Source organism: Physella acuta, unplaced genomic scaffold (assembly GCF_028476545.2).
Source record: "Physella acuta isolate Inbredline_101_S28 unplaced genomic scaffold, ASM2847654v3 ptg001441l, whole genome shotgun sequence".
NCBI lineage: Eukaryota > Metazoa > Mollusca > Gastropoda > Physidae > Physella > Physella acuta.
The window spans coordinates 104,914-132,510 of record NW_026732956.1 but is presented as its reverse complement, the minus strand read 5'-3'; the positions used below and the strand labels follow the sequence as shown (position 1 = coordinate 132,510).

Below are 27,597 nucleotides of genomic sequence, written 5' to 3'. Positions count from 1 at the left end.
TGGGATATTTTCAAAAGTAGAGTTTTATTTGTTACTGATGATTCAAACTGTTGAGTCAGCACAAAACAGATGGAAATCAAATACCTGCACAGTTCATATGCTCATTTCTATAATACATATGTAGTTGATGAAAATTTAAATATTAAATATCTTGTAAAATATATATGCGTTAATATACATAGGTTAAAAATGTATTTATACTAGAAATTTCTGTAACATTTTATTTTGGACAAAGTGTGTGTGCCCCATCAATCTATTCTATGACATCCATAGATTAAGGCAGGATGGAGAATGATGTCATAATATTGTCTGGTTGGACACAATAGAAAAATCTGGAATGTTTGGTTCTGTGTTGATAAAAATTCAACAGTGATAAATATTTACATTTGTAAAACAAATTGAATAAATATGACCAACAAATTTGGGTCATTTAGTTTTAACAACTTTACATGAGCAGAGAAATACAGGTAAATTATTTGCTTGAAAGACATCTTTTATAGAGTGATGAGCCAAAAATTAAACAAAGTTGAGTATAGATGGGTGCATAAGAATAAGCTAAGTGGTTGTTACTATAAGCCTTAAAAAAAGATCTACGATGTTATTTAAATTGTTTTTACAGAAAAAAAACAAAAAACAACAAAGATTAAAAATCATGGCACTGTTGGTTAATATTTCCTACCAAACAATTAATTATATTAAATAATTTGGTAACAAGAGAGGTGAAATATAAATATGAAGCAGCATCCACACAAGGGTAAAAAATATTACGATATGCTTTTTAACTTATTTGTAAGAAAATAATGTTATAATTACAAATTAAACTCCATAACCTTGATTGATACATTTAAAAAAGAACAACCTCATCCTATATTGGTTAATTTATTTCTTTTCAACAACAGAAACAATTCCCTGATCATAGCCTCAAAATTTTATTATTACTTCTGGCTTTAAAATGGGTAAAAAAAAAGAATGGCACATACATGTTTTTGTGCACTAACTATAAGGAAAAACACTGTAAGAGCAGTTTCTGAGCCAGGGCAATGGCAGTTTAAAACTTGTATATCTACTGATGAAATATTAATTGAACTGAAGATCAACATAATAAACTAGTAAAGTTATTTTATCTTAAACAAATCTTTGTCTTTGTACTGCTTCATTAAAATATTTAAACAATTTTTTTTTGTAAAAAAAAAAAGCATAAAAACTTTAATAAAATTATTATATCAAAACTTTCAACAGCAGTTGTTTTAAAGAAATGTTACCTTTCCCCCTATGATGTTATATTTATATATATATATATATATATATATATATATATATATATATATATATATATATATATATATATATCTATTTATATATACATATGGGGAAAGGAGTTGAGCATAACATGTAAAAAAACACATAAGAATACTATAATGACACATATACATCAATTGGGCTTCACTGTAGTTTTGGAATCATCATCACTTTTGGGTGGCAGGACATGGGTGGAGAAAAGGATAATGAGTGTAATGATCAGAACAACGACGAGCGCAACAATAACAAGAATTATTGTCATTTTCTTGTTGCGCCACCAGTAACGCTTCTGTATTTTCTTTGCTGTTTTCTGGAAAGAGGCTGCCTGTAAAATAATTAAACATACATTTTCAAAAACATTTTGCCATGTATTTTTTTTTTTTTATTATTTAATTAATGGTTCTGAGGTATTAAATCTTTTTTTTTTTTAAACTGAAGAAGAAGTCAATATTTTAAGGCATTTACTGGGAGAAGTTAAATTTTGAAGAAAAAAAAAAGGTTTACCCCTGCTTCTAGCTCTTCAGTTTTATCCATCAAATCTTCTAGCTTGTCTCCCCTTTGTAAGACTCTTTCAATGTTTTGTGACATTACACCTTTGACCTCTTCAACTTGTGCTTGCACTGTAGCAACAGCGCTACTGGCACCAGCTCCAGGTTGAGAGTACTTTTTCTGGTAATTAAAAATTTCTTTAGAATTAAATCATGGAATAGATATAATAATAAACAAATCAACAACATAATCCATAAATAACAAGGTGCTTCAATTTTTTTGACAATTAAATTATGCTGTAATTAAATCATTTACAAAATTATAGAACTTTTCTAATAACTCAGATTTACTTAAAATAAAATTGTGCTTATAAAAGCCAGCTAAAACTAGTTCTTCCTTGTCTTTCAATATTTATAACATTCTCTCAAGCGAAACTTAAACCAATGATTTTTGGTGATTCCTTACAATCAGCTGTGATAATACAAAGCTAAATTCTCCATCAAGACCTCCAGAGCTTGCAGTCATAGCATTGCCTGTTAATCCATCAGTCTGGAGTCTGCGCTTGATCTATAAAAAAAAAGAATTGAAGATACAATATAAAAACAACATGTAACTGGAGCAGGTTAAATCTAATTCAAATTTTTACAGGTATTTGGATTAGTATAATGAATGATGAATACAACTCTCTCCTTTGAAAATATGTTAAAAACTAACCTCATTTAAAAAGCCATATGGCTGCTGTTTGTTAACACCACTATTTGTAGCACACATGTACAAAAGGCCATTCTCAATAAGGCAGTGAAACTCATAACTGCAATATGAAAGTCAATGAATACATTTTTAAGATTAGAGTAGAATCAATGAGAAGAGGCATATTTATTAATGAGTATACCATTACCAAATTTTTTATACTAGACAAGCATTACAAAATTTTACAAATAATAATGCAAAAGCATTAGTTGAAAATATAATTAAATTTGTGTTTTATGGATCAATTTAAAAGCATACTTTCTTGTTTAATTAGAGGCTGAGAAACATTAAGATACTCAGAATTTAGCATTGGTGACACTGGATGTTAACTAAACCCAAACCTAGTCATCATCCTGGACAATAACATTAGTTCCAACTTTACGAACTTAATAGTCTCTGGATTGTGACAGGAATGTACCCATTAAATGAATTTAAAAAAAAAAAAATTATAGCCTACTTGTTAGAAGTGTAGGTCTTTTTCCCATCTATTGGTGGAATATTAGGAAGCATTGACAGAACTGTCTCTGTAAAATTTCCTGGCCCACTTGAGCAAAGGACACTTGTACCTCTTGCAATACAGCCATATTGGATTGTCATGATTAATCTAAATGAAAAATATAAAGTGATAGTGGTCTATTAGTAAGGTTAATAACATGCAAAACAAAATTAATAAATAACTGCTATTATAATTAATTTATAAGGATAGGTCTATGTGAATTAAAAGATGTATTAGGCCTTGAGACTTTGATTATGTTTCTTAATAACTGTTATGTTAATTTCAGCAATATGAAAAGTAAACTAACTGTCCTAACTTAATCTATAAATGTGAGGCAAAATTAAGTGGCACAAATATTTAATAGGTATAGTATAACCATTGCTATGTCGTTTCTACTAAATATAATCTTACAGAGCTTTACTATAATAATAAATTAAAAAAATCTCCAGTTGACTGGGAATCACTTATAGAGGCCAGATATACCTCTATCCAGTCTGACTGTCAGAACAAATATAGGCCTAGATACTAATTAGGGCCTACTATAAATAATTATTAAATTGGTCTTAATCATTTATATAATATATAAATCACTAACTTACTACTACTGCTAGTAACTGTATAAGATATAGTAGTAAAGCAACTACAACTACTACTAGATCTAGTTAGTAGTAGGCCTACACTAAGAACTAAGTGGTAAGTACAGTAAGTTCTAGGTGTTATGATGTGTGTTTGATCAGGCATGTTGGTGTGAACGAATATTGATGTGAAAGACATAATGAATGCATGGCATGGTGACGCGATATGCAATAGTGTGACGTTTCAGTATAGGATCATTGTTGCCGGGGAAGAAGGTTAGGGAGTTTTGTTTCTTGTGTTATAACTTCTACTAACTCTGTTACTAGATTATCTAGATCTATCTTCTATCAGGTATGATACTTAGGATTGGTAACTTATTACTAGAATAACTGGATCTAGATCTATCACCATTTGGCATATGGTCTTATAAAACATCAGTTACAGTTGAGTAATTTATTTCAAGAGTAAGAATAAAGACATAAAACAAAGTAACAAAAAAAGTTAGGCCTAGCCTGGTGATAAGATAAAGAATTATAAGTGGAAAGTTAAGTAAGTTTAGTAGTTAAGAAATGAAATATTAGAAATTATAAAGGGGGGTCTAACTAATCAAGGGACGGTGTGGCCTAGCGGTGGAGCGCTAGATTGCTAGCCCAATAGTTTTGAGTTTGAATCCGGGTTCAAATTAGTGGAACGTCCCTGAGTTTACCCAACTCTGATGGGTGCCGAAGTCACATTAGGTAAAGTAAAGGCAGCTGGGCATTGCACTGACCACATTATCCCTTTATATGCCGAGGTCAAGAAATATATACTATAGGCCTATACATACGAACTCCACTTCATCTGCCCAATGGCCAATGGATTGTTAGGTCTAAAGTTAAAAAGGAATCTTTACTAATGAGTACACTACTAGTAGTAGTAGGCCTTATTTATTAGGCCTAGGGTAAAGGAGGGCGTTAAGAGCCGTGTGGTATTAAGCCCCAATCAACACCCCACCCCCACAAAACCCCCAATAACACTGCTAATCTACTTCTGAGGTAACAACCACTACTGTTCTTTGATAACAGAGAAGCAGAGGATTCATTTTATGTAATTTATGACCCACTTGGTCCTATAGGGAGAGGATGAGACAGGATTTAATCCCACTGCTCTTTCCCTAAAATTTCTCATCTCCATAAAACCATTTTGTGAACTTTTTTTCCAAATAGACATAACTTGGGAAACTTCACTTTGTAATAAACCAAATGAGTTTTTCAAGCCCATTCTTTGTTCCTGTATTAGAGCATTGGTTGTTGTTCATTTTAACACTATTTTTATAGCTATGGCTAGAATAGTTTTATTTTGGTGAATTTTTTTTGCACAGTGATTATTGGTGCCAAAACAAAATGGCCGACATTTGTCCCATTTTACCATGCTATAAAGTTTTTATCATTATCAAAGTAAAACTTGACTGATCATTACCATAATGGTTTTATTTGCTAGATAATAACTAAATCTACATGAATACATTAATTTTGTCCACTAGCTTGCCTGTTCAGAAAAGTTATAACAGATACTGTTATGTGGCTCTTGATACCCTATGTGCAAGTTTCTCATTTATTAGACCATTGAATATGACATTGGTTTAGGAATAGTTAACACAAAATGTATTAATTGTTAAACAGACTTGTGTCTAAATGATAGAAATACAATTCTAACCTGCCAAAAAGTAAAAATTCAGCCATCTGATGTTAGCCAGGTAATTTTTAAAATGGTACACATACTTATTACCACTAAAGGGCAATACAGCCGACTCGGCCCCCACCTGTTTCTAACCAACCATAAAACTTCTAATCTCTTTGTAGATAACAGGAATAAATGTTCTTAGGTCTCAGCCAATCTGGGGTGGTATGTTATGTAATTTATGACCCTCAAGGTCCAGCAGGGAAGTAAACAGGCACACTAATATCACTGCCCCCCCCCCCCTTACAATTCCTTACCCCCATGATACACAGCCCCCACCAGTTTCTGGCCCACCATAAAACTTCATCTCTTTGTAGGTAACATGGATTACAGTTACAGATCTCAGACAATCTGGGGTGGCATGTTATGTAATATATGACCTTCATGGTCTAGCAGGGTGGAGACCAAAGAGGAATCAGTACCACTGCTCTCCCCTCACAATTTCTCACCTCCATGATAGCCAGACCCCACCTGTATCTAACCCACCATAAAACTTCATCTCTTTGTAGGTAACATGGACTTAGTCCTTAGATCTCAGCCAACCAGAGATAGCTTCTCCTTATGTAATTTATGGCCCTCAGGGTCCAGCAAGGAGAACAAAGGGGAAACCAGTACCACTGCTCTCCCCTCAACATTTCTCACCTCCATGTCATGTTATGTAATGTATAGCACACATGGCTTATCAGGGGAAAGCATTAAGGCAGATTAGTTAGTACCACCCCTTTTTTTATACAAGAATGTTAACTCTGGACAGCTACACACTAGTATACTAGCTACACACTAGGCATACTAATGTGCCTACTGTAAACTACTAGACTGTAGGCCCTATGTACAACTGCAATTGTATCAATTGTAGACCAGACCAATGTTCCCTCTAAGGACCCAGAGTGTGTGTGCAAAAAATATGTTGTGTGCGCGGTGCTAAAAATGACTTGGGCAACTTTATATGTATGTTTAGGCTTGCAATTAAGCAGAGTAATGAAGGCATGCATTTTGATATAAATTAATAGTATAATGTGTAGGACTAGTGAAACGTATGCAATTAAAAGAAGATACGAATCCCATCAAAATAAAATAAAATACACAACAGAAACTTTCAGAGTTATACTTAGACAACATGTTATATGGTCGACTTACTATGTTAGTGTAATGCAATCATATGTTAATAATGTTAATACCATAACGGTAATACAAATACAACAGTTTAACATGTAAACCATTTTAAAAAGCTGACTTGAAAACAAAATTAGCTAACCTTTCAGGGGCATTTATTGCAATTTCTCGCGTCTAACCTTGCCTTGCTTCCACACCTTATATGCTTTGTTTAAATCCACATCCTCTCCAGCATTTAGATATAATTTAATTCGCATTAGATTCTCCAAATGTGTGACTTCAAGTCTATTTCGTGCTTGCACTTTAATGCTGTTCATAAGACTAAAACCTCGCTCGCAATCAGCGCTGAATGCTTGAAAAGTACAGCATATGTTAATTAACTTTGCCAATGAGCTAAATTGTTCATCGTTTAAAGTAACTCCTGCGATTTCAGTTAGTGAATTTACTGAACCTGATTTGAGTTTTTCACTGATCTGAAATTTGAAGTCATTGTATTGCGTGATAAATGACTCTTCATTTGTTGTTTGTAACAAGTCTTTGCACTTAACGCACAGTTGTTTGATCTCTTTGACGCAAACTCAAATGCACAATTTTTTAAAACCAGTATGATCCAAAGCTGAAGAAAACTGCAGTTCATCTCCTGGAAACCTTACATTTAAATGATCGCAGACCTATCGTATAAACTGCGTGATTTGTCTTGTGTCGATTCCTACGTTTTCATTCAAAATTTTCTTGGCTTTATCATTCCAATATACATCTTCACTCAGGTATTGTGCTTCTAATTTGCGTATTTTAGAAATGCAAAATTGATGTGCTTCAATAGATGATAAATTACTTCGCTGCAACAACATTGATAGATTAGCTAATTCAGTTAATACATCATTAACGGTATAAAGCGCAACTTGATACAGGGGATCTCTTAATGATCTCAAAACATAACAACAAACAGGATCATTGCAGTCTTGGACTTGTTCTTCACAGTAGGCAGCTAAAACATCAAGATTTCTAACCAAAGCACTGACAGCAAAGTGACGTGACAACCAACGAACTTCATGAATTGGTCGAAAAGAAATTACATCCATATCATGCATCTTGGCCAATTCTTCAAGTGCGCCCTTTTTAACCGAAGATCGACTAAATAAAATGTAAACTGCGTAAGAGAACCTCAATATTTTTAAACAAATTAACATCTTTCCAAGCATCAGAAAGTGCCAAGTCTTATCGATGAGCAACACAGTGCTGTTCAACAAGATGGGGGACCTTAGCCTTCAGTAAAGCAGCTAATCCCTTCCTACGGCCTAACATAACCGATGCCCCGTCTGATGTTATCATTACCAAGCGGTTCATGTCAAGTTGATGTTCAGTGTAGTACTGTGTTATGGCTGCCTCCAGAGCTGAGGCATCACATGCGGTAAGCTGAATTATTCCACCAAAAACGGTTTTGTAGAATAAATAATTGACTGGACGAAATTTAAAATAAAAGATTAGCATTTTATGTACTGTTATGTCAGTACTTTCATCAACTATAAGCGTGTGGAACGATGCTATTCGAAGTTCTGCCAACTGTCTGGTATAGAAACATACTTCACCATGTGGTTATGAATCAGTTGTACCGACAGCATCGAGGCGTTCATCCTAATGGCGAGAAGAACATTATCCATTAGGATTCGAACTTGATCCTCGTTTGAACGCTGGCGCTCATTTTGTTCAATTCGTTCTTCTCGCTCAGTGTTAGTTTCAACCAGCAGACGTTTGAGACCAGTCCCATTTGAGCGGGTGTACAAAATCGCAACATTTTCTACGTGAACACGAGACAATAAATGACGTTTACAGTAGTCAATCTTCCATGATTCCCAACGCTTTCCTGTGACAAATTCGTTGTCTTTGTTGGTTTTGTTACAAGTACTAGCAGCACAGTCCAATCACTGAAGCCCACTTCAGTCCAATCTCATCTAAATATTCATAGATGCTTCCTAATTCAACTGAAACATTCTTAGAATCTGGCGTATCGGTTGTTACTTTAACTTTGAGCCATTCCAGTTTAAACGAATCTCTCGCTTTTTTTTTTTGCTGCATTGTTTTACCGCTTGTTACACACATTTTTCTTTTCAACATTTTCAAAAAGCACTGAGTAGTAAACTTATATTCCTTATTTACTAAACCAGTCTTTGAATACTGAAACAGTTCGATCCAGGTGCACGTAATAATCCCAAGAATTGGATATACAGTATATAAATCCTTAAACCAAACAGAGTAAAACACATCCACCTTAAGTTAAGTAACCTAGAATTTGCATCTGACTTGAATAAACCGTCATAGTATCAAGGAGGTGGGTGGGGTTGGGAGATGGGGGAGGCAGTGACAATAGAAAATAAAACCTTGCATGGTCAGCTACTAGCCACAATCCCTTTTACGGTCAGTTTTGGGGTAAACCATTAAATCAAGCAGAGGGAGTGTCACCCAGACATCACATCGGTACCCGCCCCGCTCAGTTGAGAGTTAAGTCATTAACTAGACCTGTGGTATGACAACCGAGGTCACCCCCTCCCCAGGGGTCACAAGCTTTAAGTATCAGTTTGGTCGAGGCCTCAAAACACAAAGACTGTTCGTTTAACAAAACAGGTACTAAAAATGTCGCTTAATTCAATTTTTTTAGTGAATCAGGCTTGCCCGACGTTCTGATAATCTGTGCGCGGCATCAGAAAATGTCTGCGCGGCACATTTGAAAGTGCTGCGCGGCCGCGCAGCCGCGCAGCTTAGAGGGAACACTGGACCAGACCCACTGGGGCCTTGTGTTAGCTAGTATCAGTTAAAGTGTGTGTACACAGCATTAACTATTTTGGGGTTAGAAATTAATTATTTTTATTTCGGAGTTAGTCTAAACTCGGAGATAATACTTATTGCCCCATTGCCCGGCTCCTTTCACCCCAAATGCTGATTTCGGGGGTATGACAATAAATGTTCAATTAAACCCATTTAAAGTATATTTAATAGACTTTGTTATTATTTTTGTATTGTGTAAGATATGTTAAAATAATTTTGCCATATTTTCAATACTAAAATTTTTTTAGATTAGTAGAAATCTTTAAAAATGTACAGGTACTAAAAAGTGTGGCTCTTAACGCCCTCCTTTACCCTAATGATAATTAATTAATTTAGGCCTATTACTTAGATCTAGTTAATTCTGTTACTGTAAATAATAACAATAAGACTGAGTCACTGAATACTAGTGAATACAGTGAATACTAGTGAATAGTGAATAAGACTAGTTAGTTAGTTTTAGTAACTAGTACATTCTAGATCTACTAATAAAAAATAAAAATAAGTCAGTGACAGTGTATTATTGAGTGTAAGTCAGTGTGAGTGTGCGTAAGTAAAACTAAGAAAGTTGGATCTAGAATCTAAGTCTTAGTAATCTACAATCTAGATTTCTTATCTTCTAGCTAGAGTTACACTAGATTACTAGATCACTAGAGTAGACTCTCACTCTGTCTGTCACTTCACTGTCACTCTGTCTCACAGTCAGTCTTGCCTATATCAAGTCTATATTCTAGATCGTATAAAGATAAACAAAACAATTTACATATGAAAGATCAATTGATTACTTTTTAAAATGTAATCAGTAAAGTAACTACACACCAATTTCAATGGCGTGACAAACCAATGTTCAATGTTTACAGCTTTCTTCCTCGTAACAAAGGGGGCGTGAACTTAGGATGAAATATTTACAGTGGCTTCCCTTTAAACAAAACAAAAAAAAATACGAATGTACCACTCTTTTGAAAAGAAACTTATTTTAACCAGATAAGTCAAAACTGTTGGAAAAATATCATATGTAACTATTAACTATTAACAACATTCAACATAAACTACTGCAGCTAATCACTCAAGTAATTCCTTTTTAGATCTAATAAAGATATTTTAAGTTACGAAATATGTTTCATGAGATTAACAGTAAACCTTAAGATCTAGATCTATGTCTAAATCTAGATCTATCAGCTCCAGCTAGATTCTAGCAAATCAACACTCAACACAACAAATCAGTGCACGTTTCTTGTCACAGTGTTTTAAGTTAAAGTTGTCATTGACACTCATTGAAGAGTGAAAGAAGTCTCATTGCCGAGTCATTGCCATTGGTCCATTCATAGATCTAGATTCTTTTAGAGAATTTGTTGTTGAATGGAATGAATTAGTCAGTTCAGCAGTTAGTTTTCTTTTTAATCTAGATCTGCCATTTAGGCCATTTGTGTGTGACACTACTGTCACACTACTAACTACTAGATCTACTAAGAATCTGTGTGTAGTTTTCAAAGTCACATAGTGAAAAGTCAGTTCTTTTCTTTGATATGTGATGATTTGTTAGAAGTAGTTAGTCTCAGTAAAATAAAAGTTGATAAAGAATCAAGTAAAAGTTCCCCCTAGACCTCCTCTAGAAATCTAGTAACTCGTCCACTCACCATGGTTGTTGCTATGGATAAGAATTAAGATTAAGTTTAACCTGTTTCTATGACCCCTATGATGATATAAAAAATAATGTGACCAGAACTATGCCAGAATTTAAATATAGTATAGACTATAGTATAGTCTGTACTATGTAGGGTGAGTATAATTATAAAAATTTGGGTCCATAAGCTGGTAGACCATTGGATGATTGTGAATTGGGATTCAAAACACAATGCCTGGCGAGTAAAATGAGAAGGTCCAAATGTCGCCTTTATATCAGGGCCCCTCTCTCCACACAGGTGATGGATCCAAGGGACAGGATGTTACCTGTACAACTTGAAATCAGCAGTGTCACAGGAGCTGCCGAAAAAAACAACCTTGGTAAACCTATTGCCTAATGGGCTCCACTCCTGTTTGATTTAGGAGTTTTCCCATCCTAGATGGGTTTCTGTCCCCAGCTAACGAGCCTCATCTGTCTGAGAGTTTGACCTTGGGACTTTCGGGTTAGCAGCCACTCTGACCCCCATAGAGAATAGAGTCTACAATAATAGCCACCTTTCTTTTCATGAATGAAGTCAACTGAACTAGTACTAGTGACTACCAGTCATTGCATCAACTGATCAAAACTAGGCATACATACATACCATACTCTAATTGCTCTATCAGTATCATAAACATAGAAAAATGTGTTCAAAAAAGAAAATTAAAAGTGAAATACTAGTTAATAGGCCTAACTGGTGAATATTATTATATACCTACATTTCTTAACTCCCCCCCCCCCCCCCCTCCCCCCAGCAGAAGCAGATAATTATTAATTAGGTTATGAAGTACAATTTTAAAAAGGATATAAAAACTTTGTATTTGTACTGACAATCTTCAACAAGCAGAAAATGGTTAGGATGCTGAAACTAAATTATTTCAAAGATATTATTTAAAGTAGTTTACTTTATTTTTTTAGGTTGTCATTGATTTGTTTTTATGTTAAATATAAATTTTAAAATATTTTTACTTTAATGTCCTGCAAGTATTTTATATTTTTTCAATACTTTTAAAAACAAACAAATTACACTTTTATATCCACTTCCATTAAAGTTAAAATTTCTAAAATGAGTATTGCTCTAAAGAAAATCAGCTGTATATGGTTGATACTGTAAAGTGTAATTAAAAAAACAAATCATTACATTTTCATATTGTTTGACTTTTTATAATACTGGAACTGCAAACTATTTTGCATCAGTACAGCATTTAACGTAAATTTGACAAGTAAAATTGACAAAACATAAAATATCAAATGACCTGTATTGCTTTACTATTTGTAAAAATATCCTTTACTTACTTTGTTTACAGATGACACAAGACTTTGCCATCATTCGAGAAATCTATGAGCATGAATACTCAACAGAAGAATTTGAAGTGGAGCTGGACAGAGCACTGGAAACTAAAGCTCAGACAATAATTGTTGAGCCAGCAAGACTGGGAGAAGACACAGCCAGATGGATAGCATGCGGAAACTGTCTCCACAAAACAGCTGTTTTGTCTGGTGTGGGATGTCTTGTTGGTGGCTTATTCTGGCCTAATCGAGGGATTGTGTTCTTACCCATGGGATTCACAAGTGTAGTTTGTGCTGGTGTGTATGCTATATCATGGCAGTTTGACCCATGCTGTAAATATCAAGTCGAGTATGATCTCATGAAAGTACCCAAAATTCCACTCCATTCTTTAACAACAACTACCCCTGTAGTGTTAGTCAGAAAAGATGATTATCGAAGAAAAGTTCTTCAAAATATCTTAGCAATAGCTGCTGGTTCTTTCTGTTTGTATAAAATTTATAAATGGCATTCGTAGCAAAATTAGAATGAATTACTTTAGTGGATGTTAATTGTACTACTACTATCCTAAAAAAACTTATTATACCACACCAGTAGTTTTGTAGGTTTAAATATATGAAAAAAAAGCATGTTAAAAACTCTGTTCCAAATAATCTTCACTGTAAGGTTCCATATATAAGTTTATATATCTTTACTGATCTTAGTAAGGTATATATTTAAAGTATTATCTGTAAAAATCAATAAAACAGTGACTTCTAATTGGTGCTCTAATTATTATACAAAGGATTTTTCATACTGTACTGTAATTATATAAGTCATAAGTGACATTATGTTGGTAGCCCTGATGTGTTCTTACATTTTCTGGCTGATATAGGAATAACTGTTAACTTTTAAATGTGTATAGTATCTTTTTATATTCTTGGACTTAAGAAATATTTGAGGTTTATTATGTCAATTGTGTTGCCTTCATGTATATTACTGGACCTGTTAGTAAAATCTGTTACTTTATGTTTGATTGTATGAACAAATAATTTTAATTATGTGACATGTCTAGGTTCATGTGTTAAATAAAATGTATATAACATAATTGACTAAACACATAGCCTACATTTTTAAAATTGTTTTATGAGTTCACATGTACTAGGATAAAATAAAGTTAACTTCTTAGCCAACTTCTATGTTTTGTCTTGAAGGCTAACAAACATCTTCCAGTCAAAGGTTTGTGATGCAAAATAAGCTGAGACACAGGGCAATAGACATACAATAAACATCAATAGTTTTAATATTTATTTATAAAAAAGTTTGTTCTCCACAATTTAACCAATGTACATTTTAAACAATGTACATTTTAATGCAATTTGACACTGTATAAAGATATTAAAATATGGTACAGCAAACACTATCTAGTGAGCACACAAAAATACAAGATATTTTACAAACATATTTCTAATTGAAAAGCTGCTGCTCAGAAACTTATAGTTCTGTCGTCAAAGTTTCACTTCTCAGTCATGTGTGATCCTCTAGACTAGTCCACAGTGCAATTTAGTCTTTTTTGTTACTTAAAGATTGTTCTTTCTTTGCTCTGTGTTCCATAATTTTAAAGTACAACCATGGTGCCAGAACTCGTAACCCAATAACCAAGCGAACATAAAGAGGTGCCAAAGTCAGCTCTGATTGTTTGTGGGTTATACAGTACAGGATTTGGTTGGCCACGTATTCTGGTTTTAATCCTGACTGGGTGGTTTTGTCCATTTCTGAAGTGTAAAAGATACAAGAAATTACTTGATTAAAATTTTCTATTCAATTCAATTTACAATTGTTTAAAAATGTGTAGTCTTCTGGCATTGCAACCTTTAAAAAATAATATTACCAATGGTTTTAATCTTGGTATGCCTTAGGTAAAGTAACTTAAATTGTTTTTTAAAAGACTAAAACAGACTTACTGCCATATACTGATCCATCGCTTGTAACAGCATTTAGGGAAAGGTTGGTGCTGATATAATGTGGGCTAACAACACAAACGTTGATATTATAACCTGACAACTCTGCTCTTAAGCTGTCAAAATAGGCTTGGATTGCATGTTTGGATGCTGTATCTGTTGAGTGGTATAGTATGTAAGCTTATAATTGTTTTACCTCTACATGCATTCATGAAACAGCAAATTATTGAGGAAAATTATATGAGAGATAAGAATTTGCACAAACAAAAAATTCTCTTACTAAAAATATCTATAATTTTTACATTAATCTTTTATGACCAACATCACTGTATCATTAGCTATTCTTTCACAAGATACATGAGTGTTATAGAGCTAAATGCTAGGGTAACTCACAGGCAGATCTATGGGGAATAGCTAATCTTCCTTGCAAACTGCTCACTGTCAGTATTTGACCTTCACCTTGTTTTATCATCTGATGTGCAACAGCTAAATTTACATGAGTTATTTTAAAAGCAATAAATTAGATAACACAATTGGCATAATTAAAAAAATTAATAATATGAATTTCTCTAAAATAAAGAAAACTTTTAATTATTAGATAATATTAACAAATATATAACTAACAGAATTTAATTTGTTATGATATATTTATCCATCTTTAGATTGATACCTATCAATAGTTTTGAACCTAAAAACAGCAGAGCTAATTTTAAATAGCTACAGTATTGCATACTATAGTTACCTTTAGTAATTTCAATATGACCAAAGAAATTTACAGCCATGAGTTTCATATCAACATCCAATTTGGTGTCTATTACTTGACCTCTGTAGCTCATACCAGCATTATTAATGAGGATATCAATGTGACCAAAGGCAGAAACTGCCTCATCTACTTTACTAGGGATGCTGGGAAAGTTTTCCAGATCTAGGACCACAAGTGCTGGAGTGTTTGCATTGGCTTTCTGAAAAATAATGTTCTTTTAACTGTTTGAAATACACTGCACTCATAATGTGTCGTTTTTAAATTTGATGATAATTATTCTCAATAAAATCAATTTACAATAAAATGGGAAAAAATCGGAAGTTTTAAAACAATTGTCTGCAGTTTTTTCCAGCTGGTTACAATATAAACATATAAATATACATATGATTATGCACATGCATATGTGTAATTATACAGCCATATACGTACACACAACATAGTCATGATATATTTTAATTTTCTATGAATTAATGCAACTTTTGTTCTTGCTCCTTTTCCATATCTGGTCATTATTGTAAGCATTTTATTACAACACCACACAGATGTTCTTGATACAGGGTTGTAGGACATTAATTAACATAGTTTACTCCCTTTTCAAAATGCGTTTAAGTTTAAATACCTTATTTTTTATAAGTCTCTCCTTAACCTCTGTCAACTTTTCAAGATTTCGGCCAGACAGAATTAGTTTACAGCCAGCGTTGAAAAATACCTCAGCACAAGCTAATTTAATGTATTGAAAGTTGCATGTATCATTTTATATAATTATAGAATTAAAACATGAAAATCAAAGCAATTGAGTACATTTAATGCAGAAGAGTATTTTTAAAAATTAGTGAAAAACTATCATAATGGCACTATTTAAAATGGAGTTTACTGTTCTGGTTTACAAAATTTCTAGTTAAATACAGGACAAAGTTAAAATCATTTAAAAATAAATAATTAAAAAGTTTCTTTGATACTAAATTACTATCACATTTTAGTTACAAAAAAAAAAGAAATACTTTGATGTATTTGTACAATAGTAAAAGCTTCTTTAAAATGAAAATATGGAGACTTAAATATTTTGAAATAATGAAATAGGAACTCAATTCCCTGGAACAAAATATTAATACCTTCACATTTTATATAGTTACCTATAGCTGTCAGTGTTACACACAAACTTTTAGACTAATATTTATCTATCATACATTTGTTACTGGGAGCAGAAGATCACAAAAATACCTTCTCCTAATCCAGATGAGGCCCCAGTTATTAAAACAACTTTGTTCTTCACATCTACTTTTTTTCTCCTCCTGTACAAATAGCCAATCAGTGACAGCAACCCTAAAGGGAGACCAATCACTGTCCAAAGAGTAGTGTTGTCCGACATTCTGTCAAAAACAATTTTCTATCAGGCCTACTATATAAGTAATAATTTTTATTATAATATTAAAAATTGTGACAACCACAATAATACATTTTAAATTTACCTGAAAATCCTGATTAGTATTAATATGCTCAAGTCTATTAATTTTTTAACTTGTAACAAATTTTATAAGATTAAAACAGAAAATGTGGCATAATTTATACAAACGGCTGGGAAATCCACAGTAAAAATAAAATGTAACATTTTAGTCTAAACATATTGATATGATGTAAAACTGAACTAAAAAAATAAACCGGGAGTGATCTTCCCTAAACTTTCTCAAATATTCTTATACTTATATAACACTATGGGGGATGGCAACTCTGGTTATAGACATGATTTTTAATCCATTTTTAATTACTTAAACTTTTTAAAATATAGTAGAATCTCACTGAAAAAAGAATTGCGCACCAAGTGAACACATAACAATCTGTGTATAAAAAATAATAGTGTGGAATATTATTAGTACTTTATAAATTCACATGCGTTTTTTGAGAAATCAGATATAGCGTAAATTACTACTTCCTGGCAACGGAAATTACTCAAAATTTGAAAGAAGGCAGAGAATTATATCTTTTTCTTATTTGTGAAAGTTGGTTTATCTATCTGAAATAGTAGTCAAGTTATAGACTTTTAAAAAACCAAAAGCAGAATAAGTTCCACTTCCGGAAATCACTGAAAAGTTGAAACAGCACTACAAATTTGATATAATACTTGGATATGAAATTTCATCAACCTAGCTGTAATGGTATTCAAATTATGTTTACAGACACACACACACATACACAGACATACGGACAGAATTGCAAAGATTAAAATAAGTCCTCTATACTCCGTACATATGATGAAGTACTGAGGTTAAAATGATGAAAACTGTCACAATTTTATGTGATTTTTGTGCACGTTTACAATACTTCCTCTATACTCTGTGCACGAGAAAGTAAAATCAGTAAAAATGCTGTTTTTTTTGTAAATGCCATAAAATTATTATTATTAGGCCTATTTATTAATTTATGCCATAAAAAATAAATATAGCTAAGACTATATGATAATCCATCCTTTTGCAATTAAATGTTATTTTGGTACTCCAGATCCTGTGACAAAGTTTGTTTGAAAATTAAAAAAAAAACATTAAAAAAAAGTTCTTTAGAAAAAAAAACTACTGTTTACAGTCAGATCTAGCTATGATGCTTAAATTCTTCATGATTGTAGTAGTTAGTTAAGTTAGTAAACACAAAATAGAAAAATAAACTTTTTGCTATAGGTCTACTGTTTTACAATTTACAAAGTGATTGCAAAAATGCATTTTCTAAAAGATAGTTAAATTAGTTATTTATTATTATTTAAGTTTAGTAATTAGTAATTTTCTTTTAGTTTATTATAAATATTAACTAGATCTAGTTAGATCTAGATCTCTGTGGTGATAATGATTATTGTTGTAGCATATTATTAATGATCCTATTGAAGTATTGTTACATGCACTTTTTTTTCATGCCCTTTAAATCTTAATTATTAATAAATAATACACAATTTGTTTTTGAAAAGCGATGGGCTATGGTTGATAATAGTGTAATAGTTTATGGATTAAATGTAGGCCTACTTGATAAGTACTTATCTATGACAGGTACTGACGTATGAGATCAAGAATTGGTAATCTATCGTTTTAGGCACGTAAAATCGACTGAGACTAGTAATGTGAAAAAAAAGGTGACTCATTAAATTTTAGTAATTATTTCACATTTTCAGGAGGATGTTTTGAAAGTTACAAAAATGTTTCAAGGTTATTGTACCTGTTTTTAAACAATTTTATAAAAACTTTTTAGTAATAGATCTTAATAAAGACTATTTTAAAGACTAATGATGTTTTCATCAGATGCAACCAAGCTTCATCTTCTTTGAGTTTTTTGGGTAAGATTGTAGTGCAAGATTCAGGGGAAATCACTCTAATTTACAAATGGTCGCTGTTTACACAAATATAGCAAACACTGCTGTATATATATAATATATAGATCTAGAGTATATACTACTTTATTAATTATTAGGCCTAACCCTAAAGTTAAAATAATTATAATTAGATTATTTATAAATCCTTATTTGTTTATAAATGTTATCATCTCTGGTATAGAGCAATTTAGGCCATGTGCCCTGTATTATATTAATCTAATATAAATTATATGATATATGGGCCTATGCCGGCCTATGGCCTATATAATATTTACATTAAAATATTTTTACTTTAGATTCTAACCTTTGGTATGCTTTCGAAAGCCGCAACAAAATCTAATATAAGTTTTTAAAAAATTAAACAATAAAAAAACAACGCATTTAATCTGAAACAAAACTCTTGAATAAAAAAAAAAAAGATATGAACGCTTAACTGCATCGGCCTTCACGTTTCATTACTTGATGGCACTCTACTGTCAAAAAATACCATAAAGTAATTTATTTAATATTTTTATTTAGGGAATCTTTTTTGAGAAAATCTGCAAATGACATTATTACCTTAATCTATTAATCAACGTGCATTTGTAGTAGTTATTTTTTTAAAGTCTCTTAGGAAAATGTTACTTAGATGAGATGAAATCCAAAAGTAGTATAAATTAATTTTAGCAGTGCATAATGTTACAATAGTTTGCAAATATTTGCCTAAACAATAAAATTTATTGAAAGTTGAATTGTGGTCTAAGGGACACAACAGTGTAAATACTTTTGAAGCTATAATAAAGTCTTACTTTCTTCCCTTTCATATTTAAAAAAAAATTAAGTTGTGTTTTTGCTATTAAATTGTCCATGTAGTGATACTTTTGTAGTTGAAAATCATTTTCAATTACAAAAAAATTTAATATGATTATAATATTCAGTGCTTAAACTAAATTATTTTATTTTTAAAGAAACGGAACTCTTACCAAACTAAAAAGATAATACTTCTATTTGTTACTTCCCTTACACCATACATGGAACACACTTATTTTTTAATTAAATGGATAATAATTAAATAATTGAATTAGGTAGATTTTAAGTTTTTATTATTTAATTTAGCGCTAGATACCACACGCTTATTTATAATGTAATTATTTCAAGAACATTTCCTCACCAGTGAACTTAATTCACTGGTGCTTTCTTTAGCTGTCCTTCACCATGATCTTCAGGTTTTGGTTCTAGCACTGTCATTTACCCTTATCACACATCATTAAAAGATAGTTTATTTAAATTAATTAAAATTACCACCATGAAAGCAAAAAATTAGGTAAATATTATTTATTTTGAAAAACTGATATAGGTACAAAAAGATTATTAATAATAAGTATATTATTAACACATTGGCAAATAAAAAGAATGTTTATCATGAAATCACAGATTTCTATAGTATTTTAAAATACTTTGAAGATGTAGTCTATTACATTGCAACAAATAATATTTCTTCTCTTTCTGTCACAATAGGCAGAAAATAAAATTTGTTCATAAACCAACTATGTAAAGTAACTTAAAAAATAAAAAATACCAAATGATGTGCATCATATCTTTAAGGCAAGAAGGCTTTTGAGTACATAAACAAATGTTTCTGGAATGTGCATACATATATAGTAGTATATATAATCCATGCAAATTGTTATGATGCATGCTTGACTAGGGCAATGGGTGCGCATGATTGATGGTGCGGCCGTATATTGAACGAGTGAGTGTGTGACGCTGTACGCAAGAAAGTGACGTTTTAGTGTGAGTTCGTTGTTGCCGGGGAAAGAAGCTGAAGTTAGTCTTGTCCGTGTTATGTTAGAGTTAGGTTGTCTAGTTGTAGTATCGTTTGTCCAAGCTGTCCGATGCCCATTATTTATTGTGCAATAAATAGAGTTAGTAACCGATGTCATTCTGTTAAATCATTCGTAGCGTTGATGTCGTCGTGTCCCAAGATATACTGTAGGATAGCTAAACATAATCAAATGGTGGTGATATGGAAAGATGGTATTGGATCAGGTAGTTGTACCCTCTCACTGCATAACTGTGGTACACATATAGAACACATAGAACACAACATTGGTGGAGCAGCAGGACAAGACTAACTTCAGCTTCTTTCCCCGGCAACAACGAACTCACACTAAAACGTCACTTTCTTGCGTACAGCGTCACACACTCACTCGTTCAATATATGGCCGCACCATCAATCATGCGCACCCATTGCCCTAGTCAAGCATGCATCATAACACAAATAAAAATAGCTTGCATGTTCAAAAGATAAAAATACATATTTTCTTTTGAGAATCAGAATGAAGTATTAAAAAATTATTTAAAAATAACCCACTGAGAATAAAAAAAACAACTAAAATAAAGCAAAAGAAAAAACACCAACAGTGACCAGAGTTTGTATAGATTAGCTCTGCTAGGAAGTGTCTAACTTACAAAGTCTGGTGATATAAACTCTAGAAACACCAATAAAGTAAAATACAGATCATTCATAACTACTGTTCAATTAATAAAAATAAAACCACAATTCCTGTAGAATGCAAGTCGATGTAAGTTGTAGATCTCTAAATATGTACCAAGATATTATGCTGTAATGTTTTAGCAGGTCCTCAGTTCCAAATATTTGTCAACTTAAACACCCACGCCCACTTGCAAGGCATTTGGTTAAAGGGTATGGGTGGGATAACAATGGCCAGCCCAGCGCCTGAGTGACTCCACTGGAAACTGGATGAGTAGCCTAACAATGTGACCACTGTGGTCTCTGTTGGGACCGGGTCAGCAAGTAACAAGACTGGAGTACGTGGCCACTTCAAGACCACAGCGTAAACATCCGTTCCTTCATCTGTTTCTTTTGATGTGTACCTGCAAGCAAAACATTCAAATTTTGTTTTCAATACTGCAGTTTTTTATAAGTTAAGTTCCCTTTCAAACCAGATGGACCATGGAGCTAGTGAAGAATAGTTCACCTGTTTCTGTGACCTTGGGATTAGAAGGGATAGTGTGGTCAGCACTATGCCTAGTCACCTTTACTTTCCCTTATGTGAGTTAGGTACCCATCAGAGCTGGGTGGACTCAGGGACATTCTACTTATTTGTACCCAGATTAGCACTTGAGGCTTTTGAGTTAGCAGTCGTATGTTCTACCATTCAATTACTCTGTTCCACGCAGTTTTTTATGGCAACTGATAATAATTAATAAGCACTCTAAATCATTTAATCAAAACCTTTTTTTACACTTAATTTAACTCAGTTCAAATTGGCAAACAATAATCTCACCAAACATCTCCATTGACAGAATCATTCTGGTGACTCCATGGTTTGGTGGCGTAGATCCCCTCACCATTGACCTTCAGCCATTCTCCCATTTGTCTCAGCCTCTCCTCAAAGATTGGAGGGATGGTCCCCTCTTTGGTTGGTCCAACATTGATCAACAAATTCCCACCACAGCTGAGGGGAGAAAAATTCTCAAATTTTTGCCACAATTTTTTTACAGGATTGTTTGCAAATGTTTAGTTAAGTACAATAAGTTTAAACTATCTGCACCATAAACCTACACGGATGCCTGCCATACTGACCTAACAACTTGTGCAATCAAAGCTGTAACTTCCTCCATCGTGTGAACATCACTTAACTTCAAATCCCTTCTAAACTCCCAAGCCTTCTTGTCCATTGTTGTTGGATCCTCAAACTTGTGACCCTGAAGTGTTTCTACAAGAAAAATTTAATACAGGAGTAACCTGTGATCAAAATAAAGAAATATTTTTACACATTTACTCTCACACTTATCAGTCTAAAACTTCAATGTTTCACTTTGTCATTAATTACAATTATATTTATAATATTATAACACATATTTGATTCTTGCAATTCTAGTTCTAGTTAACTTTAAATTTTGTTAGTTTTTTCAATTTGAACTAAATGTTACACATACATCCACCCCCCCCCCCCCCCACAATCAAATCAGTGTATAAAAGCCCTGTCATCAACTTACTTGGGTTGTAGTGGTCATCACAGGTGTAATATCCTCCATGCTTACACATTATCCCATTGTTTCCCCACCGGTCATTGGTCACAACATCATCTTTAACTGGGCTGACATTACAAAATGTTATTAACGACCATTTCCAGCATTAACAGAAGAAATTTAATTATTTGTTCTTATCCAAGCGGTTACATGATTTATGAATATATTGAGTATAAAGACTGAATTAAATTTTAATGCAATGGAAACCCACAAAAAATGACCCACCTATCATTATATAGCCAGGCCAAGAATTGAGTTGCGTTCCAGTATGTGTCTGGTCCATTGGGTCCATCTGACCAGATGATGTCTGGCCTGTAGGTGTTGACCAGCTCGTATAGTTCTGGCAGGGTTTTGGTCTGGTGGGGAAGTAGAGAATAGCTCACAGCTTAAGTCACAATACAATTATTACAGATCAGGAGACTATTTTATTTAGAATGCCATGAATGCCTAATGTTCATGAACTATACAAGAGGTGATAGCTTATTCCGAAGAGCCTGGTACGTAAGTCCCCTACATAATAGCGTGGGGGAGAAGAGGTGCAAGACTGCAGGGAACCAAAAAGGGTTTGCTCTCGACCCTAACCAGATATTTTGACTTTAAGCTGCGGCCTTCACGTGGTTTCGGAAGAGTGCCACTAGTAGGACCAAGCTCATGACCCCCCTAATGGGTGCGGAATGGCTAGTGGTAACCAACAGCAGCTAGAGGTTTTTTATCTGGCTGAACGCCCCCAACGAACAAGCTGGGTACCAGGCGGTAGGACGACGTCCCGCGTCTGGTGGGTGGGGAAGGAAAGCCCTGTGAGAGCCAACGGAAGTAGCGACCAATGTGTGGGAAACTCTTGTGGTCGGAGTTTGCTACACTGAGGCCTGCCTGGCTAATGGAAGTCAACCTGCTAAGCCGGTTTCTGTATAGAGAGAGAGAGCTTATTCTCTATATGTGGCTTATAAAAAATTCTTCTTGTGCAGCAACACTCATACACAGATTCAGCTCAAATTGTTGAGCATCTTTTTTTTTCCCAGTATTTTGTACAATTATAAAGTATGCCTAGATATGTACAAACTTTCTGTAATTTTCATGTACACTTATTGATAACACAACACAAAAACTGACTGTTTCTTATATATTCATTTAATCTCATTTTGGATGAATGCTAAGTTGTCAGATGTTATTTTTTAAAAACATTATTCCTAGAGAAACCAATTATGTTTTCCTTGACATAATTGTTAATAAATAGAATTTAAAAGAAGGTATTAACCTACTAGCTTCTGTTGAGTTCACATTTTACATTTAGAAATTAGTGTCAAAACCAACCCAATTCAACTAGTTATGGGAAAAGATAAATCTATAAAAATACATGTTCTAAGCAACTTAATTTTTTTAAAGAGAAACTCATGTCAAGTTAAAATTAGTATTTATGAAAAAAAATCTTTTTGTAAGTTGTCTTACCCTGACAAAGTCCTGTGTGGTGAAATTGTTGTTTTTATCTTGCAGATAAAGTGGGTGAAACCATTCAAACAGGGAGTGGTAAGCACCAAACCTTAAGCCTTTCTTACGGACAGCAGTAGCTAAATCACCTGAAGGTTTGTTTTAACAGAGAAAACTGACAGCATAAATACAAGAAAATATTGAAATAATTATTGAGATTAGGCCTATATATTTTTTTAAAGTTTATAAACTTTATAAACTCTAGAGGTTTTAAAGTATAAATATTATTTATACCTTTTTTTAAGTTAATGGCTTTTTTATTAAATTTTTAAAATTATGTATTATAGGTGGAAAATATGATGATGGGTTACGTAGCACTGTATAATCTGTCAACTGTGTTATGGTGATAAGTGTAGAGTGCTAATTTGCCATAATTGGTTAAACATAGAGGGATGTCATTCATCAACATAAAGTTAGTATTGGAAGTCTAGGGCCAGATTGCCTTTGTTTAGGCATGTCTTAGAACATTCACTTAGATTCTATAGTGTTAAGTCAATTTATCAAAAAGTCAGATTTTGCATTTTCAGGTTTTAAATAACAAAACTAAAGGGTTGTTTAAAGATAAAGAATGAATCAGGTTAGAAGGAAATGACAATGACTTTTATAGCAGTCTTGGACCAAACTTGTTTTATTTAACTACTGTAGACATCAACTTGCTTTATTTAGATAGTTTCAGCTGGTTGTGAAAATATTGAGACAAATCTTACCAACAAGGTCTCTCTTTGGTCCAACATCCATTGAGTTCCAATTCCATGAGTATTTAGTTGGCCAGTTACAAAACCCTTCATGATGTTTTGTTGTAAGGACAATGTACCTGTAGATGATAACTCATCACTGACTTTGTAATAGTTGTAGCAGTTAAAAAACCATCTTTCTTTTATTTTGGACTTGCTGTGATTTGTTATTCAACTTTTAAAACTGATTAGAAATACTGCCTAATTAAATGTATGTAATGTAATTTTTATATCTCCAAAAGTGAGATATTTAGTGATAGTTTTTTATAATGTATTGTAATAATATTTATAAAACAACTGAAGCTTGAAATGTGGAGGTTGGTTTCAAATATTACACCGGTAAACAACAGAGGATAATAAACAAAATTGAACAATCTCTAAACTAATGTCCTAAACAATACATTGATGTATTCACTGTCTACTGTTAGATGGCAAACACCATGGAGCAATTATTTCTTTTAATGATTGGAATCCTTATTGAAAATTATCGACCTTTTTCGTAATTTAAATATAATCCTTTGTGTACACAAGAAACAGAATATGAAACCAAAAAATAAAAAAAAATGGTTGACTTACTGAGCCCCAGAAGATTTGAAAATATCTGCCCACTGGTCAGGGTTGTAAAACTCAGCAGTAAACATAGGAGCAAAATCAGCATACGTAAATCCAGGGGGGTAATTCTTTTTCATGAACTCCACTATCTCAGGTCTAGGTTGTGGCCCTTGCCACCAGTACCAGAACCAAGCTCCCACATAGCTTGGCACTGAGAAGACACCCCAGTGCAGGAAGATCCCAATCTTGGCTTCGTCATACCACTGAGGTATAGGGCGAGCATCCAGAGATTTCCACGTGGGTTCATATCTAACGTTGTCTGCATCTATCTGGTAACTGACCACATTAGCAGTTGCTGTGGCTGGTGAAATACTTGTCAGACAAATCCCAACCAGACAGCTTGCATACAGAATTGATGATTTACAACGGCTTTTCATTTCTTAAAAAAATAAAAAATAATCAATTCAGACAGAGGATTGACCAAAATATAATAAGTCAACTCAGATGTCTGTATAAGGCATAAGGTGTGGTGAATATTATAGGGAAATATTTTGCTGCATGGGGTCATCCATAAATGACCTCACACTTTTTTTGACAATTTTTACCTCCCCTTCGTCACACATCGTCACAAAAAGCCAGACCCCCCCCCCCCTAAAATGATGTCACACTTCAGCCTACAACCCCCCCTCAAAATTGCAATTGAATTTTTTTTAAAACATCGATATTTTTCCAAGATCTTGTCTAAACTCTGTCAAAATAGAGTATTTTAATCAATTCCTATTACAATTTATTAAAACAGTTTTCAAAAACGGGAAATAACGTCTAAAATTTGTTTTCTAACATTGCTTTTTTATAATGCAAAAGTGTGACATCGCACCATCTGACCCCCCCCTCCCCACACACCGTCATAAAATTATGGAGCGCCCCTCCCCCCTACGAGTGTGACATCATTTATGGAAAACCCCTATAGTTAGGGTTGTCAACTAATTAATTATATCATGCAAATTACTACCCCCATCATTACTTATACACAAAAAGCCCCAATATGCTGAAAAGATAATTTTTTTTTCTTTCCTTTTCATTTCTCCCCCTCTAATACATTCACATTGTGATACTTAGTCAGGGGGGGGGGCATCCATGGGCATGATAAATTGAGGGGGGGTATTGTTACTACCCTGTTACTGTTAGTTACTCTACAGTACCACAGTCGGTCTAACAGTTAAACTTTAAACTTAGAGAGTAACTTACTACACTTACTTATTACTTAGCCTAGAGACGAATCTAGATCTAGAATTTAATGGTTTATCAAAATTGGCTTATAAAAATATAAATTTATAGCCTAATCATATCATAATGCCTTATTTATATGAAAGTTATAATATTATTATTATCATATGGCTGCCATATGACCATTAGGCATTAATTTAAATTAATTTAATAATATGATGGCATATGCAAACCTAGCCTCTAACTTAAAGTCTAAAGCAGGAAAGCTGGACAGCCGATCCTACACTATTCTCAATGACACTGTCGTTGAGTGGCTTATCAACAGTGTCGGTATATAATAACGCTATAGATTTTTTCTCATTTGATTCTGTCGTTGAGACTCTAATTATAGTTATAAACTGTAAAAACTAGCTAACGGAATAAAACCATTTCGATTAATTAATCGCTTAAAATATTTAATATAAGAAAAATTAAACAACCATTCATTTTACAGAGCTAATAATAATTAATATTATAAAAAATGTATCTTCTGTCTTTAAAATTGAAAATTAAATTATTTTTAGCAATATAAATTAATACAGTGGATTGCTGAATTTATTGTCATCATAGTTATGATTAATTTTAGAGATTGTATGATTAATTTATACACAATTTAGAATTACAGAATATTGATTATTCGGTATAGAAAACATTAGGGTAGAGATTACTAAACGATATAATATAGGATTATGTAATATAGAATATATTAGTATATTATTATAGAATCTAGGCTATACAACAAGTAATACATGATATGATTGCAAAATAGAAAAAATACATAATATAAAGGCCCATTTTTTAATCGAATTTAAGACTCATTTCGTTTACAATATGTTATTACAAATATAAAATTGCAGAATACGTAATAGCTATTTTTATCGAATTTATACATAGAATGTGCTATATAATCTTAAGAACATGATTATGTAGTGGCGTAGGTACAAGGTGTGCCAAGGGGCTATACCCCCCCCCCCCCGATATATATATATATATATATATATATATATATATATATATATGTATATATATATATATATATATATATATATATATATATATATATATATATATATATATATATATACATATTTACTGTACTCAAGTAGTACCCCTAACCAGAGGCGTCACAAGGTTGGCGGGGGCGGGGCTGAGGACTGCGCAAGGTGGCAAAATTTAGGGGGTGACACCATGGCGAAAAATAGCAAAATATATAGAAGACGTATGCATTTTGCCAGTTCAATAAATGACTAATGAGAG

General features: G+C 32.9%; 4 protein-coding genes across 8 annotated transcripts in view; 1 reads left to right on the top strand and 3 right to left on the bottom strand.

The window, feature by feature from the left end:
* Positions 1–1,342: 1,342 nt before the first annotated feature.
* On the bottom strand, positions 1,343–10,165 carry LOC131927788 (vesicle-associated membrane protein 7). 3 transcript variants are annotated; one of them, XM_059283610.1, is made up of 6 exons: positions 10,082–10,165; positions 2,996–3,142; positions 2,503–2,599; positions 2,254–2,355; positions 1,804–1,968; positions 1,343–1,624 (listed from the first exon to the last, which is right to left on the bottom strand). In XM_059283610.1, the coding sequence occupies exons 2-6, from the start codon at positions 3,133–3,135 to the stop codon at positions 1,433–1,435; spliced, it is 696 nt and encodes a 231-aa protein (XP_059139593.1). In that variant the 5' UTR covers positions 3,136–3,142; positions 10,082–10,165; the 3' UTR covers positions 1,343–1,432. The 3 variants fall into 3 exon arrangements, with proteins under 3 accessions (XP_059139593.1, XP_059139594.1, XP_059139592.1); XM_059283611.1 differs by having other exon boundaries at positions 10,048–10,158; XM_059283609.1 differs by having other exon boundaries at positions 10,026–10,151.
* An 85-nt stretch (positions 10,166–10,250) lies between these two features.
* On the top strand, positions 10,251–13,412 carry LOC131927858 (transmembrane protein 11-B, mitochondrial-like). The gene is made up of 2 exons (XM_059283730.1): positions 10,251–10,332; positions 12,233–13,412. Exon 2 carries the CDS (start codon positions 12,233–12,235, stop codon positions 12,728–12,730), a length of 498 nt encoding a protein of 165 aa, XP_059139713.1. The 5' UTR covers positions 10,251–10,332; the 3' UTR covers positions 12,731–13,412.
* A 136-nt stretch (positions 13,413–13,548) lies between these two features.
* On the bottom strand, positions 13,549–18,599 carry LOC131927857 (dehydrogenase/reductase SDR family member 7B). The gene is made up of 7 exons (XM_059283729.1): positions 18,570–18,599; positions 16,138–16,286; positions 15,536–15,636; positions 14,896–15,115; positions 14,547–14,639; positions 14,157–14,309; positions 13,549–13,967 (listed from the first exon to the last, which is right to left on the bottom strand). The coding sequence occupies exons 2-7, from the start codon at positions 16,283–16,285 to the stop codon at positions 13,756–13,758; spliced, it is 927 nt and encodes a 308-aa protein (XP_059139712.1). The 5' UTR covers position 16,286; positions 18,570–18,599; the 3' UTR covers positions 13,549–13,755.
* Positions 18,600–20,454: 1,855 nt separating this feature from the next.
* The window catches only part of LOC131927825 (alpha-L-fucosidase), a 41,252-nt gene continuing 34,109 nt past the window's right edge, over positions 20,455–27,597 (bottom strand). Inside the window, exons 1-9 of one of the 3 annotated variants that reach the window (XM_059283679.1) lie at positions 26,535–26,707; positions 25,099–25,513; positions 24,496–24,602; positions 23,750–23,877; positions 22,529–22,659; positions 22,271–22,371; positions 21,855–21,987; positions 21,556–21,726; positions 20,455–21,142 (exon numbers count right to left, since the gene is read on the bottom strand). In XM_059283679.1, coding sequence (XP_059139662.1) covers positions 20,890–21,142; positions 21,556–21,726; positions 21,855–21,987; positions 22,271–22,371; positions 22,529–22,659; positions 23,750–23,877; positions 24,496–24,602; positions 25,099–25,511 — 1,437 coding nt within the window. In that variant the 5' untranslated portion in view covers positions 25,512–25,513; positions 26,535–26,707 and the 3' untranslated portion in view covers positions 20,455–20,889. Of the gene's footprint in view, positions 21,143–21,555; positions 21,727–21,854; positions 21,988–22,270; positions 22,372–22,528; positions 22,660–23,749; positions 23,878–24,495; positions 24,603–25,098; positions 25,514–26,534; positions 26,708–27,597 lie in introns of those variants that run through there. The other 2 variants (XM_059283681.1, XM_059283683.1) reach the window with 2 other exon arrangements.